The sequence below is a fragment of the Pholis gunnellus genome (genome assembly GCF_910591455.1).
Source record: "Pholis gunnellus genome assembly, chromosome: 17".
NCBI lineage: Eukaryota > Metazoa > Chordata > Actinopteri > Perciformes > Pholidae > Pholis > Pholis gunnellus.
Window position 1 is genome coordinate 17,501,605 of NC_136544.1, and position 20,458 is coordinate 17,522,062.

The following is a 20,458-nucleotide window of genomic DNA, read 5'->3' on the forward strand; positions in this document are numbered from 1 at the left end:
CAATGAGGACTCATAATTGTGAAACCTTTAGCTTGTTGACCCAACTGAAATTTCAGCCTGATGAATTGATTGAAGTATAATCTAAACAAACGGTTAAATTAGGAGGAATGAATTAAACAGGCTTTTACACTTAGCCACTAATAGGGCTGAGCAATACGGAGAAAATCAAATATCGCAATATTTCAGAGTTTTTTTCCCACTTAGTCACGTTGACTAAGCAAATAATAGAGCAGCTAACAGTCTGGTAAGTTCAGAGGATGACATCACTTTACTGTAATGCAGCCTATAAAACCAGGAAAAGTCAACTCTTCTGCCAAATTATGATATCCAAAACCTAAGAGGATATTTAGTCTCTTATCATGATATTGATACAATATCAATATATTGCCCGGCCCGAGCCTCTAACGGTTTTGAACACTGACCTAACTTCTTACGGAGTGAATAAATATAGGAGCCCTTTGCAGTTTTTGGATTAGGGGAACCAACTTGCATAGATATTCACCTTAAAAAAAAAGAAGAAAAAAAAGTATTATTGCATTACTTCTTTAGCCAATTTTCTTAAAACTTCACCTGTACAACATACTCACAGCCATCAGCTACATTCACATGCAGTACACACTAGATAACCAGCAACTATATGCAGTCGTGCAACCCAATAAAAACAGCCCGACAATAAATAATAACTTTGTGAAAAGTGTTCGAGCCTCAAAAATGACCAGAAATCTTCTGCAGAATGAAAAGTACCACCTTCAGGCTGTTGAGCTGGGTTGCAGCAGACTGGACAGCGGATTCAGTTTTTCTAGTCGCTCGTGTTTGGTGCTTTAGAAATTCATGTTGCAGCCTACGTTGGGATGTAGTCAGTGGCGTATAATGCAATGAAAGTGCAGACTGACTGAATGCCACATAATAAAGTACTGGTAAGTGATTTTTTTTAAAGCACTAAGGGGGCTCTTACAATGAATAAAAGAAACAAAATTCAGCCCTAAAAAGGATTTTGATCGTCTTCAACGGGGGGCGACTCTCCTGCTTCGATAGGATTGAAAATGAGCATTTTAAATACTTAAATAGATATAAAATGTTGTTATCTTTTAACACAAACTGTACACATCTGTTACCAATACATATAAAAAAAAAAGACAAGTGTGGTTACTTTAGAAACAATCTGATGCATCATATCAAAAATATGTGGCTTTAGTAGCACTTTTGTTCCTTCACTTTTCTAGTAAACATTACAATGCTACATTACACTCCGAAGAAGTGAACGAGGTCTTCTTCTTCTTCTTCCAGCCCACCGTCTCTGCAGTGGTGCTACCGAGCCTCAAAAGTCACAAGTCGTCCATCGCGACCGCTGCTTTGCTCCTCCACTCTGGATCCCCTCCTGTGGTTCTTCTTTCTGCACCTCCGGTCTCAATCTAAAAGCACTTCCTCTTCACCATCACACGTTGCCCTTTTCTTTGACTCCTTCCTCGTCAACGTGACCCATCAATCGATTTTTTCGACTTTCCCGATAATCTTCTCCTCAAAGATGGGCAAGACGGCGTCGTCTTCACGCACCTCTTCGAACACCACCCCGCAGTCAAACTCGTCGCTTACCTTCTTGAAATAATATCTAAAAAACAAACAAACAAAAAAAACACGCTGATTCAGCAAGCATGAAGATTCTGACATTCACCAATGTGTTCTTATTGGGATTTCTTCTTCTGTATTTACATAATCTACAGTCACATTTCCTTTAATTAAACAGTTTCATAACATATGATTTAACTTACAATAATATTTGTGTCATTAAATAATTATTTGTATTAATTTACAAAGCATTATTGTCTTTTAAAATAAATAACCACTACACGTAAACACTGACTGAGTAACAGCACCCCATGATTTCTTTTGTTATCTTTTATCCTGTATACTGACACTTCTACATAGTGTAGTAGTGTCAGTAAGCACATTTGGTGCTCACTTAGTACCTCCTATTGACGCTTTTTTTTAATGTTTGGAGTCCTGTTCTCCCCCAATTTAGACTTTCTCTCGAACGTTTCGATTTCTGTATGTGCACACGGCCCTGCAGTCACACGTCCTTTTATGCAGATCAATTTAAGGTGTTCATCAGACTTTTCTTAAGACTATTCTCAAAAAACAAATTTAAGAACAAACTCAGGAAGATATTGGTGAATATTGGCCAATCACTGTGGTTATATACTCTAGTTTGAGACGAGCAAGTTTAGGATTTGAGCGTCACAGAGAAACAAGTATATCATTCTAATCAGTACATCACACTATAGCTCATCGTGGCCCCTATAATAAACAGAACTACGGCCTTTCACAGTTTCAATTCAATTGCACCCACTCAAAGATCCATCTCTTTAGTACAAACCACGAGAGTGAAAATCCTGACCTTTAATCATGATACCTCTTCATAAGGTCAGCGTTAAGAGGCACAGCCCCTTAACACATGAGTGTGATCTATACGAGCTACCTGACATCATTATTTAATACATTTATTGAAGGACTCAAAACATTGGATTATTTTGCAGTCTCAAAGCAGGTTGTGTTATAGAAAATACAATCTTACTACAATCCTGCATACTGATTATTGAAGAATAAATTCATGTTTTAGGTGTGAAGCCTCCTCTAGTTCTGTCCATAGACATCAAATAGCACCACACAGCTCACCTGTAGTTTCCTTTCTTCGTTAGCAGTTCCTTGAACTGGCCCAGCGAGACGACCCTCCCTCTGACAGACGTCCTGTACGGTATCAGCTCCTCACAGAAGTAATACGCCACAGTAATGTTTTCACACGGCTGCTTTTTAGTGGCTTTGTGTCTGCAAATGGAAAAGACAGAAACCTATTCAGGATATTTAAGTAAGTTCACCCATCCTTCAAGTCCACACATCAAAGTTATGAGGATTTATTTTATACAAAAAAAAAAAAAAAGGAGCCTAGCTTTTAAATTGTGTTTTAAAAAATTGTTCGTGATTCTGAACTTAATAACTTCCTGACATAAACAAGCAGCCGTCTCTAGTGGCAGTGAGATCTGCACTTTGTGGAGGTGTTTACATAACCTTCTGATGAAACTTCAGACCAGCTGAGGACGGACGTTATTTTATACGTTGCATCTTAAAGGTCGAACTCTCTAATCAACGTGAGCAGTTCCAGGCAGCGAGTGAAGAGAGGAACAACATGGACTATAACATCCTGTTGCCGACGGATTGCTAACCAGTGAACAAAAAAACAGCTTCTTCCGAGAATCAGTTCTGGAGGAAACAACACTGAGGCTCTCCGAGGACAGCTGATACAGATAGAAAACTAAAATAAGGCGATAAACAGAGAAAATGACAAGCGCTGAACAACAGGACGAGCAGGTGAAAAGTACACAGATGAACAAAACTAAACTAAGGATTCACAGAATCACAGAAAATGTGAGCTATTCTCTTCTTTGAGAGAAATTAAATCAGAATGGAAAAAGAGTTGACAGCCAAGTCTGTTATCGATAGATGTGTCAAAACCAAATAATGTTAAACCCAGAAATCTCTGCAGGGCTGAATATATCTTTCTCTAAGTGTTTACAGCTGGGCAGGTCTGCGGATGCGGGTAATTATCAGAGAGCCAGACGGCAGTTGGAGTCACTGGTGCACTCTGGTATTCAGGACGTCCTCTGAGTGGGAGAGGCCCTGAAATGACGACCTTACCAGCAGCCTTTGGGTGTGCCGTGAGATAATGTTATCCTTCGTGATCCCAAATGGTTTTAGCCCCGAGAACGTTGGTACAAACTTCAACAACCACATAAGTGCATCTGCTTACGTCACTGGAAAGCAAACGAATCAGTGAGGACATCACGAGTTACACAACAGGCCAGTCGGACGGAGAGCGATCAAGATACTAAGCGTTTCAGATACACATGCAGTTTTCTCCAATTGTTTACTTACTTGTATGTTTTGCTGGTCTTGCTATTTAAATTCTAATATCTGACCTTTTTGGGCAAAAGTAGAAATCTTTACTCCGCATTCTCTTTTTTTGTAACGCAAAACAAAACCACCATTTCCTTTCCGAGCAAACATCCTTTTTTTTTTTTAAATTCCAATCTTTCAGCTATCTTTTTCTGACATTTGTGAGCTTTGAGGTACCGACAGGTCTAGTCGGGCGTGATCCACCAGGCTCACAAGTCCCGAACCCCGGTCCTAACAGGTCTGACCGGAGCCAGTGCCACATACTCTGCCTTTCATCTGCCTCTCACACAGTTCCCCTGCTCCCTCCATCTGTTAAGAGTGCAGTTAAACATCAAACAGACCAATGTTTCTGAGAACACATCAAGAAGCCGACACTCTCCTCTCGATACTTCTGCCTCTGAAAGAACACAGAAATCATAAACTTCCACTGCGATCCTCTTTCTGATCTTCATGGGAAACACCCAGCAAGAGATCTGATCTGTTTTCTACCATCAGGTCTGGTCCTAGTTATTTATGACAGGGAGGAGAAATAATTCAGTTTCTACCATGAACGCTGAAAAAAGTATTTTCTCGCTGACTGCCGGCTTGTCTGTTAAAATCATAGATGGCTGCAGATCAACAGTTAAAACCGCTTTAAATGCAAAGTAGTACCCGCCACAAAGGAATAACTAGAAAATATTCAAACAGACTCAAGGACAGAGTGTGGGAGACTACATGATGACACAACACACAGAGGAGGCAAACAGGGAAAGGAATTGCTCACACAGATTCTTAAATGCCTCCTTTAGTAGCACAGAGTCCTGGGTAACTAAACTACCGGTAATGAGAATGGGGAGTGAAGTGGGGGGGAACTTGAAGACAGTGGGGAAAGTTAGTGGTAGGAGACGGTGGACATACTCGGGCTGGGAGAGCTCGCTGTCAGAGACGGCGGGCACCGTGCTGAGCGGAGGGAACAGGGCAGGTCTGACTGCGGTGCGACCCCTCTGGATCACCTCCATCACATACCTGAGGGACCGAACAACCCCAGTAGTTAGACACAGAGCGGCTACAGAACAACAGGGTAACTGTTTCATTTTGACTGAGAAGAAAAAAAAAAAAAAAGGATAAATCCGGCTTCTTCCTCTGTGGATCAAGTTAAATAGATTCCGTTGAAAAACTGCACTGATTAACTGGACAGATAACTGTGGTAATGGGACATGTCCGTCCACTTACCTCTGCTTGGGCTGCACAGTTCCAGACTTGATCTTCTCCTCCTCAAGCCGCCGGCGCACCTCCTCCAGCTGGATCAGGGGGCTGGGAGCTGGATTCGGGGGCATGGTGGGATCCTGGATGAAAGGGTGCGACGGCTGCACGGTGTTCCACGGTTGAGCCTCGTGGCCGCTGGTCCTCTTGGACCCAGTGGTACTCCTAAAATGTAAAGTCAGGGACTTTTTGAATATCAGCAATGTAACTAAACAAAGCGAGAGCATTCTAAGAAAGTGCATTTGTTCCTCTTTGTCAGTGAACTGTCACTGACCCGTATGGACTCCTCTTATGCTGAACCATTTCTTTCTGTCCTTCCATCAGCCACAAAAGGATCTTCTGGTTTTTCTCCATCTCCTCTGCAGGCGCTGGCATGTCACAAGGCCGCACCTCCTCGCCTTTCTTGAACGGCCTTTTGCACTGTGTGCCACCTTTGCTACTGTATAACGGAGGAAAACAAGCGGTAGGTAGAAAAAGCAAAAAAGCATTGTGGGATGCATCAATGATAAAGAGGAAACGAACGCTTGGCGCTTGCTTACCCGTAGCCCGTGTGCTCCGTGGGGTTGGATCCCACGCCATCTGCGTAGCTGCGAGACTTTGATCCGTAATGACTCGTCTCCGTGCTCCAGGGGAAGCTGCCGTGCTCAGCCTCAACCTGCTCTTTGGGCTTCCCGACGCCGGCGTGGTGGGCGTGGTGCATGTGTTTGTGGTGGTACAGGTGGCCGCCGTCTCCCTTGAGACCGTGCCGGGATGGATGTTTCCCAGGCGCCGTACCAAGTCCCGTCCCTTTTGCCCCCGGGACGCCGTCTGGGGAGCGCGACTTGGGAGAGTGGCGGCCTGTGCCCGGCGACTGGCAGCCGGGCGTCTTCATGACCCGCCGGACGTGGTCGTCCAGGATGCTCTCCGGGTTCTCCTCGTGAGCGTCTCTCAGCAGAGGACCGCTGAAGGCGTTGTCAGCAAAGCGCGAGTTGTAGTTCTGCGGATAAGCACCGGGGGGGAACCTTTGACTGGATAACGCTGCGGCTGTGGACATGACTTCATCACCTTCCTCTTCCTGTAGAAACAAAAATACACACAAAACAGAACATCAATTAGAGGAATTGATTTGATCTGGAATACATTAAAAGATATAAAGAAACATATGTCAATCAGCCATAAAAAAAATACATCTATATGCATTTAATCTATTCAATTCTTGTAACAGCTTATTTCTGAACACATTTGACACACGTGAGGAGTTTTTTTCTCAGAAGGCTGCATCTGCTGTATTTATTTCCACCTGCAGATGGCAGATTTCACCACATGCTGCTATGTGTCTTCTCATTCTTACTGCAGAGGTTTGGAGACAAACCAAGGAACACAACAGTATCAGTCAGATTTGAGGGAACTGTGCATGCACGCAGCACATTTGTGTTGTTTCACACAAGGACAAGTGCAACTGATAACAGCTTCAGCTCTGGTTGACCAGCACAGAAGTCACACAGAATCTGCTCCAGGGGGAGTCGTGGGGGGGCTGCAGGCATTCACAACAGCTTTTGATAAGCAGGCTTTAGAGAATGGAGGATGTGCAGCAATGGAATAAAACACAGAAGTGTTCAGTCATGTAAACCTGGCAATGGCTCCTTATGGCTCGGCCTGTCAAGATATACATGTTAAAGACATCATATGATGTCTGAACATGACCTCAATCAGTTTTGCCGACCTTGATATTGCCCTTTGTGTTTGTTTACGTACGAATGTCACTAATGTTTGAGCCAACGTGAAGCCAGAACAAACAGCCGGGTTTACCCGATCATTAAGAAAGGGACAATGTGCAGACGTTGCACATTTTAGTTAAAAGAACCCAAGAGTGCATATTATTTATTGTTTTGGTGGATTTATTTGTTTTATGTTTTATTTATTTTGAATATTTTTGTATTTCGTACTCATTCCAATGTCTGAATTTTCTCAAGAATTAACAGTTCATTGCTCTTTGAAAGCGTTTACTCGCATTATTATGCAATTATATTATTATATCAGTTGCATAAAATGTTTGATGATTGTTTCAGGAACAATATATTGTCTGACAAAAGTAGTTATCGTGACACAAGGACCTCGCACCACCATTACTAAAATAAAATCTAAAAACGTAATCCTACATTTTACTTATTGGAGCTGTAAATCTATTTTCTATTTCTCAAAATGTCTTTCTTTTGAATTAAAAAAACAAACGGCATGAATAACAGTATTCCCCATCAAGACATGACCCATCAGAAAGGAGAACAAAGAGATGGAGTGGCACAGTGGGACAGCAGAAGGTCGGGGTTCCAATTCTGTTTATTAAGACTATCCATGCCCAAACATTTGATGGCAGCTATGTTAATAATAAAATAAACCTTCACACGTCACATGTTTGCCATTGTTCTGAGCTCAACATCCATTTGCAATAACTGTATTACAATACTACATGAACGGACCTTCCCTCTACCTACTCCTTTCTTACATTCAGCCATGATGTTAAAGACGCCGTATGCAGCCAAATATTTCCTGGCATGTCTTTAATAATTGATGCGTCTTTGTATCTCTGCACCACATCCAGATATCAGTGTTAGCTGAGCTGAAAGTTATTCATGGAACCATTTGTTCCACCGGCTCCCTCCTTTCCACTTGAAAATGAAAACCATTGGCAAACAACAGCAGATATCTGACATTCTACAAGTTATCTTCGGTGCTGGATGGGGACTCACTGACAATCTACATCAGCTCATTTACACAGACATACATGGTCGCATGCTCTGCTGTCTTGTTAACACCAAAATAAGGATCCAGACGGGCAACGACCGTCCTGCTCACATGAGTCTTTCTGTCATTGATTTGCGTTCATGAACAGCATGCTGCTGCTTGTGCATGTGAATCATCCTGCGCTTAGCTCAGCCACACAGTCCATTGTTCTGAAAAATGACGTGAAGTGAAGCCATGATTTCATTCTGAGCAGAGTTTGACAGAGTTATGGCAATAAGTGAAGTTACTCACAACCTCTTGAAGTCATGCGGGTCTTTGCCTCATACCGACATACATGTTTAACCATTATATTTAATGCAATATAGCCATGTCATTTGAATTAAAAAAAAGCTAAAAGCTAAGCTTACGTTTCCTTTTGTAGGTGCTCACTTGATGAAGGCAGACATTTCATGCTTGCCTCCAGGTTTTAATAAAGCAAACCCTGAGCTGTGTGATGGAAGCTGCTCTCCTTTTAGGGCCAAACCACAAAAAGAACGGTCTGCCTTGAGACTAGGTACTCGGGGTCTGTGTACTGAGGGGGATTTCATTTGTGGTAGCAGCAACCATTTCATCAGCGTTCAAGTGACATCAAACGGGCGACACGCTGTTCCGGGCTTACACGTGGCCGAGTGTGCAGGTGCTCCATCTGATTCATCGACAAAGCCAGATCGCTGACAGGCCAAGCATGGAATTCTCCAAGTGATTCATAATGTTTTTTTATTCCCCATTCAAATGGCTGGCCTCATTAATTTCATTAAGGCCAGACGGATTTAAGTCTCCTTTGTTGCTGAAAACTTTAAGCCCAACGGCCAGACAGACATCCCGCTTCCTGGCTCAGGAATGAGCGTTGGTGGCATCTCGCACACATTACTGATAGAAACACTATCTGTGGTCACAGTTAATTCTATTTCTTAAAGTAAAGCAAAAGGTATTGAGGTGAAAAATCCTTTGCAGGGAAAGATGAGCACGGGCCCTTCTGGCCAACAAGCCCTTATATTTGGGGGCCAAAGAACATTTTTGGTGGTTCAAATGTAAACTTACGTAAAAACAAAACAGAAAAGACAATTTAACTCAGCTTTACTCAATTAAACTTCAATTAATAAAAAGACACATAAGCAGAATATGTTCACTTAAAGCAGCTTAACCAGGAGTCAAACAGGATTTAAATGTAATATTCAATATAAACGTTGACAATATAATACAAACTGCTCTTTTTGAGCTTTTGACTCAAGTAATTAAACATATTTTAAGCAAAAATCAAAAAAATTCTGATTCATGGTTGTCAAAATGTGAAGATTTGCTGCTTTTCTTTGTTTTATATGAAAGTAAACCTCCCTGTTTTTTGTACTGTTGGTCATGTGAAATAAAAAATGTGAAGATGCCATCGGGAACAAAAGGGAAAGTTTCACTGTGATATAATCTAGAAAATAATTGGCAGACTAATTTGATGAAACCTTTCGTTGGGGATCCAAACTTGAAAGTTATTTTCCATCTGGCAAATAATTGCATTCCGTCTGTGTCACCAGAAGCCAACACGGCCTCATATGACTTGATGGTGTAACTCAGAATCACAAGACTCATAACGCGAGTTCCTTTTCCTTCCCTGCACTGCCTCAACCGTATTACGTTGGAGGTTATTTAGTCTAGAGACGCTGCTCTCCAATGTGAACCTCTGAAGCAACTCCTACGTGTTGAACCAAATCAACCAAACGGTGGATCTGCTTTAAACAGAAGAGAACGGTTTCTGTGAATAAAGTGAACGTACCAGTCGTACTCTCTTCAGCCGCTCCTCGAGCTTCTCTTGAGCCTCCCTCTCCCTCAGAACGCCCTCCAGTCTGCCGATCAGCTCTGCAGCAAATCTGTCCGGCTCCACGTGTATATCCTTAGGAATCCGGTTTGTGCGCTGGGGGAAGAAATGTCAAACTGTAAAGCACTCTCTGACGCTCACTGTCAACACCATATGGGCAGTTTTAACCAAGTTGACCCTTTGCATCCTGTCGGGGAGCATATGAAGCAGGAAACATTCAAGAAGTTGGTGTCAAGCGTAAAACACCAGAAGGGATAATACATTTGAATTTCAATGAACCTGCAACAAGATTTCCCCTAAGAATAGAGGTGGGAATCTCACGATCATGATTCGTTGTCCACGATAGCGATAGTATCACGATACAGCGTAAGACAACCATCTAGGGTACATTCATGATATATCTGTGTAACTGAAGAGAGAAGAAATACCCCTAAAAAGCAGGAATGATGTCTAACTTAGATGAAACAATGTAACACAAAGAGCAAAGAGTCTTAGCTCAGTTTCTCTTGAACTGAAACTTGTCCACGTGTGACATCATTCTAATGTAAAACTGCCAGAAAGCAGAAGTGTTCTGGGCGTAAAATGTTTAAAGGAATGACACAACTAAGCTTCACTACAACCTTTCCAGCCCAAATGGACAACAACTCCTTCATGAGGTTGTCAAAGTAACACACTGTGTGTGCGGCTGCTTACTAAAAGGGTTTGTCATGTGGCCCAAAGACAAACCAGTTGTTTTCATACACGCAAATTCATCTCGACAAAGAAAGAAAAGGCGAGGCCAGAGGTCCGTTTGTGTCGGACGCTGAATAAAACAGGAAGCGGTGAGCGGTTGCTATGGTTACCGTGCAGCGTTAGAAACGAGCTTGAACAGATCTACGAGAGCAGTAACCACGAGCGCCCCCTTAAAGCCGGAGGATTGGCGTTAACACATATATGACCGGGTTATTAAACTCACTCGACGTAATATTGAAGTAACGGTTGAGAGCAGAGACACAAACGCTCGCCGTCTGTTGTTAAAGAGCCAAAACACTTCGGCTGTGATCAAATTCATCCCAGGCTGTGTTTGCCCGGTTAGATACGGAGGAACATAACCATGAAAATAGGAACATTAGTGTTTTCATTACTCTTGTTTATGGGATATGGGTAAGACTCTGGGTTTGGAGCAGCCACCTCAATGCTAATGCTAGCAGAGCTAACTAGTTTCTTTTCATCAGTTTCAAAATATTAATGTTTTAATAAAAAAATATTGATATTTGGCGCCAGTGTATCAATAACGTATCCCATGAGGAAGTAATACAGTATATTCCTGTATGGATATTTTGTCCCACCTCTACCAATGAATACTGCTGAAGCTGATCCTTTCTGATATGGTGATGTGTTATTTTTTACATCTTGCACATTGTGCTGTGCTCATGCTTATTAACCATTGTTATAAACTCTATAAGTGTCCCATGACTCCTGTGGGATTTTGAAATGAAGTTTTGAGCTACACTTATATCAATACATCACCCCACAACCTTTAACTGAACATACGTTTAACATAACGACTGGATATCCATTTGGTAAGCGGGTGTACAGCAAAAAGAATTCAACCTGGATTTAAAGAGAACTTTTTTTTATTTTACATTTCAAAATCATTTTGGGAACATAAACCAGGGGAGTGTGCACGCTAACTTTAAATGGCACACGCACCGTCCTTAATGAGGATACAAGGAACATGTTATTTCCATGACTCACTGCACTGCAATTATGACAATACAAAGCTGTGAGTTGGAACCAGTTTATAAAAAAAACAAAGTGACATTTAAACTAAAAAGGCCCCACAAGCCCTGTCAATTTTCTTATTGCTGAAGTCATGATTCATTTGTTGGGCCAGGGAATCGTTAGAGTTGTGCTTGAGGGATTTGTGCGCTACTATACAGTCAACTCATGCATCCTAATAGGATGCTACGTGGGGAGTTTTAATTTGACTCTTTACTCCGAGGCCTAATTAGGGCCGGGGTTTTCCTACCGAGAGACAGCGTAAGCTGCAGAGGAAGGCATCGGGCTGTCACGGGGGGGGGGAGGATTCATGTCTGCTCGGCTTCAGCGCTCACAGCTTAGGAGGGCATCAAGCTACATTTAGACAGCCTTCTCTTTCACCATCAGCTATTCTTACACTCCATCACAGGCCCTGCGACACAGCACAAGCTTAAATATGCACATCTCCAATGGTGCAGCGGAGAGAAATAAGGCAAGAGACAGACAGTTAAAGGAGAGGTGTGGAGGCAGAAAGGGAGAGAACCCATGAATAACTCACTGGAATATGAGGTAGTGGCACTCGCCCATTTGCTTTGGCACTTTCGTGCATCTCCCGGCGATGCTGTTTACGGTATCTGTAGGGTGGAACCCCGTCTCTGGAATTAACAACAAAGACATTTTCATAAAACATCCTCATGAATAAACAACACAGACAGCTTTGAAGTTGAAAGCTTTCCATCGCATTTTTTTTTTTTTTGTGCCTAAAACGACCACCTTGTAATTCTTGATTAATCAGGCGTCCTCGCAGGCTTATTGTGTCCCTCCTGCTGCACCACAAGTGGTCCGGGCAGATTACAGTTACATGTTAACACATCCATCCGTCTGTAATTCCATGCGGTATTGGTCATGCTGGGTTTCACACTCTGCTGTGCTGGAAGCTCTGGACCAATTAGCTGATAACTGCCTCTAATCCATTCAGCTTCAAACACATTCATGTCCAGTTGTGCAAGCTTTGAAGTTTCTTTGGCATAATTCCCCCGGTGCCATCTTTGCACCTAGAAAACATGATTTCTTAAATTCTAAAGATTTCACCAGCACACGCCTGGTCTACACACTCAACTGATGTACGAGTGCTGTTCGCATGCGACCTCAGACGGTACAAAACATTGCCCTCGGTCTCATGCTTGTGCCCAAACAAAGTTACAGTGAAAGGAGGCTGCAGAGAAGGAGCATTTAATAACGGTTTGTGTGTCCCATTTGTAAAAGAGGGCAGTAGGTGAGTACATGTGAGGGGACACGGTTTAATGTCCTCTCACAGTGAGTTTTTAGTATTACTAATTAGCTTTAGAGATCAATTCTAACAGCTTTTACTGGTTAATGGCTAACAGGCTAATGAGCAGATGGGGCTCAGTTCGTGGCTTATCTGATCCCGAAGGTCGAGCAGAGGTAAAAACAGGCAAGAAGTGCCATTTTTGAAACCAATGTAACCCTCATTCTGGTTTTTCTGAGCAACGCTAAACATACATGGCATGCTTTACTTTTTAATAACAACTGAAGATCCGTACTATAGTATTGTTTTTGTCTTTCAAGCCAATAATGCCGCCTTGCATAGTCTTCATGACATGGTAAAATAACACGTGTGTGTGTTTGTGTGTGATGAGTAAATACATACACACTGCTGTCTGTGAGGGAAACGGTGTCGGCGTCGCTGGACATACTCTGCTGCTCACTGTCGTTGGCGCTGGTGGCCGGAGCCATAGCGTAACCAGTGTTGATGTAGTACGGGTTGATGGGCTCCCGGCATGGAGCATTCCTGGAAAAAAATAAAAATAATACAGGAAATGCTGAGAAAAATTAAAGTGATTGACATGCATTTGTAAACAGAGCCGGCACACAGCTCTTTGGTATAATCCTGAATTTAGAAACATACACTTTTCAGGCTCTGCCGCTTCCTTCAACTCCTCGCGATCGTTTGGTGTAATACAAGTGAACCTACAGCCAGAGAAAGTATACTGCCAGCATATACTGCTACACCGGATTTAATAGTATTACAACAGCCTTTGTGAACACACCAAATCCAATCCCTGAGTATTGAACGCTGGAGTATGACTGCAGGTTTTATTCGGAGGCTCACCCTTCCCGAGAGTCGACAGCCACATGGGGAAAGCTTCACCCGGCCACCTTCTGCACTCTCAGTCATTGACTTTGCTGAACACACTTCTTGCGGGGCTTTGAACACATGAATTAAAGATGTTAGGCATCATCTCGTTTTATTCAAATTTGGAATTCCCTGCAGCTTTCTCCCTGTTTGGAATGCAGAAGCACCCAGAGTTCAAAATGAAACCTTTGTGACCAACTGGATTTTTTATTAGCATCTGCATTCAGCAACAGTGAATAATTACAGAGGCAGGTTTGGTGAGGAGCCGGGACGAACAAAGAGCGCAGCGTACAGAAAACCAGTTTTAAGTTGAGATTCTATATGTGGAAACATTTCTGATTGAAGGAAAAAGAATGAAGAGGGAGAGAAGCAAACATGAATTCAATCCTTCATTAGATGAAAGACAGATGAGATGATTCCTTCAACCAAACTCTTGAAAAATGAGCTGATTTCTGAACTGATTCTGTATCACGTTGCTTTCAAATTCTTATATTTGCATTCTTGTGGACATAATAAAATACTGTGCATAGATGTCTTTATTCCAACTGATATACAATAAAACAGCAATAAAATAAGTTTCCAATCATCAAGAAAACCTGAACATATTTTCATTGAATTAACTTGCAGTGAAACAGCTGTGTTGAGTTAAATATGTTTTCTACGAGCAGGTTTTGATGATTCTGGTCATGGTGTCCTCAGGTGCCCTCCATGTGGAAAGAAAACTTCCGCCATCTCCCTTCATGTCTCCTCTAACCTGCCCGTCTCCCTCTCATGCCAACTGTCAGATACAAGAACACATTATTTCTCAAGAAAAGAAAAGCTCAGACTCCAAACTCAAATTATTACCCAACATTATCAGCAATAACATAATTGTTCATCCATATTGTTATTCCATGTTTGTCTCAATTTCCAGCCTTAAAAACATCAGAAATAAAAAGGAAACATTACAAAGACAACAAAGTCTTCCTTTGAAGTGCACGACGTACTTGAACAAGAACAAAACTGAGCCGTTCACACTTCTAAACTCTCCCCGAACATTAATGAATGTATAGGTCATTCCCTTTCAAGTCCTCCGATTGCTAAAAGTTGATCTGAAAGACTATTTAATGCCTTTTGTTGCTCGTCTCTGAAGAGATCGTCAGACACAACTGATGTAAAATTTAGTCCCATAAAAACCCGACGGGTGCTGCTAAAAGGCTTTTTAAAAATGAAGCGTGTGTTTCTGTAATTCCAGCCAAATGCTTGACTGCTGAAATAATGATGCAGAAAAAACGCTCAAAAATGCGTTTCACTCTCCAATTAAAACTGTATTTTTCTTATATTATTTATATTTTTGAGGGGATTTCAAGAAAACATTGATCTCAACGAAAAATGCCTTTTGGTTATGTTTCTCAAAGAAAAAGAAGAAATCAAACACAAACAAGCATCGGGTTCACTTTGCAGATATCAACCAGAAAAAAGCTACTTGCAAACACTGAGGGGCGAAATCCAACACAAGACTATAGACCACAGAAGGAGAAGGAAACGGTCTGCCGCTAACACGTCTATGTCGGGTCGGATTTTAGTTTCAAACTGTAATCCGGATTTCTTTGGTCTCCACCGGCTGTGCTGCAGTGTGGCCAGTGTTTGAGTCACAGAGACGCTCTTATCTTTGTCCGTCTGTCAGCTGATGAGCTGCTGTCCGTCCTCATCACACTGCTGCTGCAGCGGTAGAGGTGAACTATGAGGAAGTGTCTCACAGCAACGTCACTTTCAATGAATCCGTTGAGGACCAACATTAATGCAAACTGAACATTAGGATCTTGAATCCCACTTTTGGGTTCAGTTTGCAACACTGACAGAACATGTTGTTCTTTCCCGACCCCCAACATGTTGTGTTTTTGTGGCCTTAATCCTCAGTTCAACATGTAACCGTATTATGTCACGAGCTTTAAGTTGAAATGAGCGGTGACATTAGTTAAGTTGTGGTCGCCATCAATCGCTTGTGTTTTCCTTTGATCCGTCATTGTTACACTTTAGTTTGCAAAGACACTTGACCCACATGATGCTAAGCCACTCTTGGTTTGTTTAACATGATTACAGTTTCTTATGGCGGAGGATCACGAGTACGCAGAGCGCCGAGCATCCACAGTCAGATTACTCAGAGCCTGTTAAGAGTTAACCATTCTACCGGCTGCTGTGTGTATTTAACTGGGCACACACTGTACGGATTAAGCCCAATTTTAGCTCTGAATTGGTCGCCCCAACTCATTTCAGAATGGAGTTTCTGTCATTTGACATGGAGTTTTGAGTTGGGGGGGTCACAACTCCTGATTCATTTCCATGAGCGCATGGATTTCTGACATGTCAGAGATTCTGGTTGGCTGTCTGATTTCCCACATGGCATAAAAGATCCGTTATCAACTGTAAGGAGCTTGTTGTAATGTTATCTGAGTAGTATTCCACCTGATGTGGCTAAAACTGTAGTCTTGAGACTGCAATAATAATATAAAACTGAATCTGCAGCTCCATCGTTTTGATTTCTTCTTACGTTACGCTCATAGCAGAATTGCCTTTCTCTCTTTTTTAGTAAACATAGTTGAGGATCCAGACAGCTTGTTTTTAATAAACTTGATATAAATTGTCACTGGGCAAGACTGACCGGGGGTTCCGGGACTACGTTCAGTTTTTGATCCGATAAACAGAGTGAGCATGAAAGTCTGTGGTGGGAGTAGAAAACATTCAAGATCAATGAAAACACAATGTCTGATCAGCTTTAGACAGATTCAAAGTAAATGCCTCTAACATCCCAAACAACCTTTGTTTACAAAAGTCAGATTCAATAGAAATCAAGTGTCCTGTTAGTCTGTTTTTTCAGGACAGATATGCCATGAACACTCTTTTTCAGCATCAACCGGCTTCACTCATACAGGAGCCACCATGGCGCCGTTATACAGGCAGGTATCATGACAGTGAGACAGCGAGACAGCATGCACAACACCAGGACCCTGACACTGAAACAAATGATGGCTTACATAAAAGGAGCGGCATAAACGCCGGTCCTTCTGGTTGGCAGCCGCAACCTCGGCGTTTATACCACTGAATCAAAAAACAACTCAACATTGAACATCCATCGGATAATTACTGCCCTGTAATTATGCTTCTACATGCATCAAACTGATACATTCTAGTGTTTAGTGCAATCTGCTGGTGCGTATTGATTCTGATACAAAAGTGTATCAAATGAAATATAACACATTTCAAGTACAGCGCAATGGGACTTTCACAGAAAACATGCATATTAATGGTTAATGTCAAAAGGAGAGTGTATTCAATGTTAAACTATAATGTTCATCATTTTTATGAATGAAGGATCTGAGAAATAGTAAATCAATATCCATGGCTGTGACTAGTAAACACTACAACACAAGTGTGGGATCTCTCGATCTAATAGTCAAACATAAGACATTTCATAATGGGAAAAAAGAAATACTTTTCAGAGGAAGAGGTAGAATGGGGGCAACGATGAGCGTTTCCTGGATGTGGCGTTTGAGAAAGCTCCTCCTAAAACTAAATCCTGTTGAACTTCTTCCCTACACAACCCTGTCCGATGAGAAAACAGGATTCTCAGAGTACCTGCACAAGATAAAACCCGAGAACACTACTTCAACCTTCTCACAACAAGTTAACTTCTGCAGCCTCTGACACTCCCTCAACACCACAAGAGTAAATACACCATCCTCCTCTCATCTCAGCCGTCTCCTGTGATACTCAGACTCCCGTTTTCATCTCACACTTCAAGCAGCGTTCCTGGTATTGTGGGGTTTCAGGTTTATTTCTAATTCAGCAGTTTGCAGAGGGGGAAAGCGGTGCAGTTTGGAGCTGAAGTGAGCCTTTTCTAGATTTACCTGTACTCGTGACCGTCCTGGAACCTGGCGCTGTTGGCGACGCGCTGCGGCGCCGTCTCCATCAGCAGCTTCTGGGTGAGCCGGTTGCTCGGCGTGGGGTCACACTCGGGCTGCTCCTCGGGCTCCTGGTCACACCTCCACTCCTCATCTTCAATCAAAGTCGGCAAATAACTCGACAGCCCCTTCCCATTCCCAGACACAGAGCTGTGATCGCTGTACAGCTTCGGGCTCTCTCCTCCTGTCCGAGTATATTCCAAATAGATGTCAGACTTCAGAAATAAGGGGTAGGTGTTTTCCTCCATCATAGTCTGGATCTCAGTCTGAGCCTGGTCAAACATCGCAGGATCGATGTGAAGCTTCATGACGCAGTCTTTGATGAAGGACTTGGTGGCTGGTTTGATCTGTCGGGAAACAATCCCGTTGTTGTCAAGGATGTATTTCTTATAGATCGCCTTGGCCAGTTTGACCTTCTTCTCCTCGTTACCCTCGATGGCGTCAAGTTTGCGGAAGCCACTACACGCGAACCAGAAGTCCAACACGTCGCCGCACTCCTCCTGCTTAAGGAACATCCGAAACAGATGGATGCCTTCTTGGTCATCCAGGAGGGAGTGAAGAGACTCTGCCCACTTCACGTAGGGCGGTGTCGGCGAGGCGCTTCCCTCCGGCTCATAACCCAGGTCCAAGTCGGGTCGCCTGGGTGTGGCCACGGACGCCTCACATTTGAGGCTCTCGCTCTTCGAGGAGAAGCCCGGGCTGCTGTACTGGCGTCCATCGCTGCACACCAGCTCGCCCTCTTCCCCTGGGACTGGAGGTCTAGGAGCATCCTCAGTGAAGCTGCCGCCCAGGTCTGCTGTGTAGTCCCTGTTGTCGCTTATGCTCATAGTCCCAGCATCCATAAACCACGTGTCCGTAGAGCCCGCACTGCACAACTATCAGATCCAGACCTCTACTTATGCCACTGCACAAAAACTCCTGCAAGGAGGAAAAATATATAATGAGACGCAGCTTTATCACATCATTGAGTGGTGCTAGGCCATGACAGGGAAGATAGTCTAATACTCATTCTCAGATTAATGGCAATAAATATCGATACAGCAAGTGCTGAAAACGAAGTACAAGTACATTTACATTAGCAGATCTAGTGCTGAGAAATGGTTGATCGATTATTATGTCATATCGCCGTACGCCCGGAGGACTAATACCTCTCAGAGATTTTAAATTTTGCACAGTTTGCATTTTAATCATGTGGCCAGTTCCCAGCTGAACATTAAAATTAATGAAGATTCTGCGGAAATGCAGAGGAGTTGTGAATGTGAGACGAGCGACTGTAACGCTCCAGCACCAGAGAGCTGGTTCATCTTTGAATGCAGAACATTCTGTAATGTTGACCGTTTTCACACTCCAATGTGATCACTTCATTTTTACTTTCCTGGCAACTACAGTGCAGGGAAATTAAATGTGATATAAGGACCCAATACAATAGAATAGCTGTGGAAATTAGTGATGAGATCAACCCAAAAAGCGCTAAAACAGGAATACACTGAAACAGAATTTGAATGCACTTGTGACCACATGTTCTGCGTAACTTCTGCAAACCTCAGCAGAAACTGACAGCTGAAGTCATTTGGCCTATAACGTGGTTCGTTGTTCTATGAAGTGGTGTGACAGTCTATTACTGAGTCACATTCGTGAGTTATGTGCGAGTGTTGTTGTAATCCAAGCCAAGAGTGGTGGCTTCAGTTCAGTGCTGTGTGGCCCTGAAGGCAGCCATCTACTGTATGAGGCAGCAGTAGAAATACAGTGTGGTGATAACGCAGTTTGCAGTAATATCCTGATTTACAAGCATATATCATTACTTTACACAGCTTCTCCAATTACATTCCCAATGAGTCTAATTGTATCATCACAATAATGAAAACACTAGAGATTTACAGACTGAACTCTATTAGCATGAGCAGTACGGCACACGATACTGTATTGATCCGTGTATCGTCTTCTCTCCGTATTTCATTCCCTTGCCGTCACAGGGCGGGTTCAGCTGCAGGGCAGCGTACCGACTGATTTTAGGGGATTTAATGTCTTGTTCAAGGACACGTCCTTGTCCTCGTGCACCGTCCCTGAGCTTTCTTGCTGAGCAAAGACACAGCAGTAGTACTGCGTACATCTCCACCTCTACGGACTGCACGCACTGCTCATGATTCAGCTTCCCAGATACAGTGTCAGAACCCATTTCAGGGCTGATTCCCTTATTCAGCCCCAGCGTAGAAAGAAAAATAGTCAATTGTCTCTGTTTAAATTCACACATCCATGCAGCAGCTGATGTCTCTTGACAGATGAGCGCAGGACTAAACCACGGTGACCAGCAACGTCTCTGACCAATCAAAATCCTCTTTTTAAGCGCTGTGCACTTGTTACCTCTTAATAATGATTTAGGGTTTTAAATAACAAACATAAAAGAGATGAATTATATCATAAAAGGCTGACAGCTAGGTTTACTCTTAACTGTGATTTCAAAAGAAATATTTTTTTAATGGTTGCCATCACGTTCCCTTCAGGGCAAACCCACTCTCTTGTCTCTTCCAATACAGATACAACTCATTCTCCTGATTGAACAAAGACAGCCAAGACAAAACTGGCAAACGGTGCCTTCGTCTCCGAGCAGTCCTGAAGTGTGAGCACCACGTGCACGGAGCAGACAAGGCCAGGTGTGCTTGACGGATAATGATAGAAAAACACAATGTGGGATAAATACAAGCACAGTCCATGCTTGGTTTATCAACGTAATAAAACGAATCCCCTAGTAAACTAGCAGGCATCTAGCTACCTGTACGTAATGATGCAGCGGCACGAGACGTGTTCGCTGAGCGCGTTCATTTAGACGTTTAACGGTTGTGCGGTCACAGGTGTGTGGCTTCA

At 42.8% G+C, this 20,458-nt stretch overlaps 1 protein-coding gene across 1 annotated transcript; it reads right to left on the minus strand.

Moving 5' to 3' along the window:
- Window positions 1-1,482: 1,482 nt before the first annotated feature.
- On the minus strand, window positions 1,483-18,462 carry axin1 (axin 1; the record flags this gene model as incomplete). Its single annotated transcript, XM_079177392.1, has 10 exons — window positions 17,543-18,462; window positions 13,170-13,310; window positions 12,057-12,153; window positions 9,716-9,853; window positions 5,730-6,244; window positions 5,465-5,626; window positions 5,161-5,355; window positions 4,846-4,953; window positions 2,674-2,823; window positions 1,483-1,609 (listed from the first exon to the last, which is right to left on the minus strand). Exons 1-10 carry the CDS (start codon window positions 18,436-18,438, stop codon window positions 1,483-1,485), a joined length of 2,529 nt encoding a protein of 842 aa, XP_079033518.1. The 5' UTR covers window positions 18,439-18,462.
- Window positions 18,463-20,458: the final 1,996 nt, after the last annotated feature.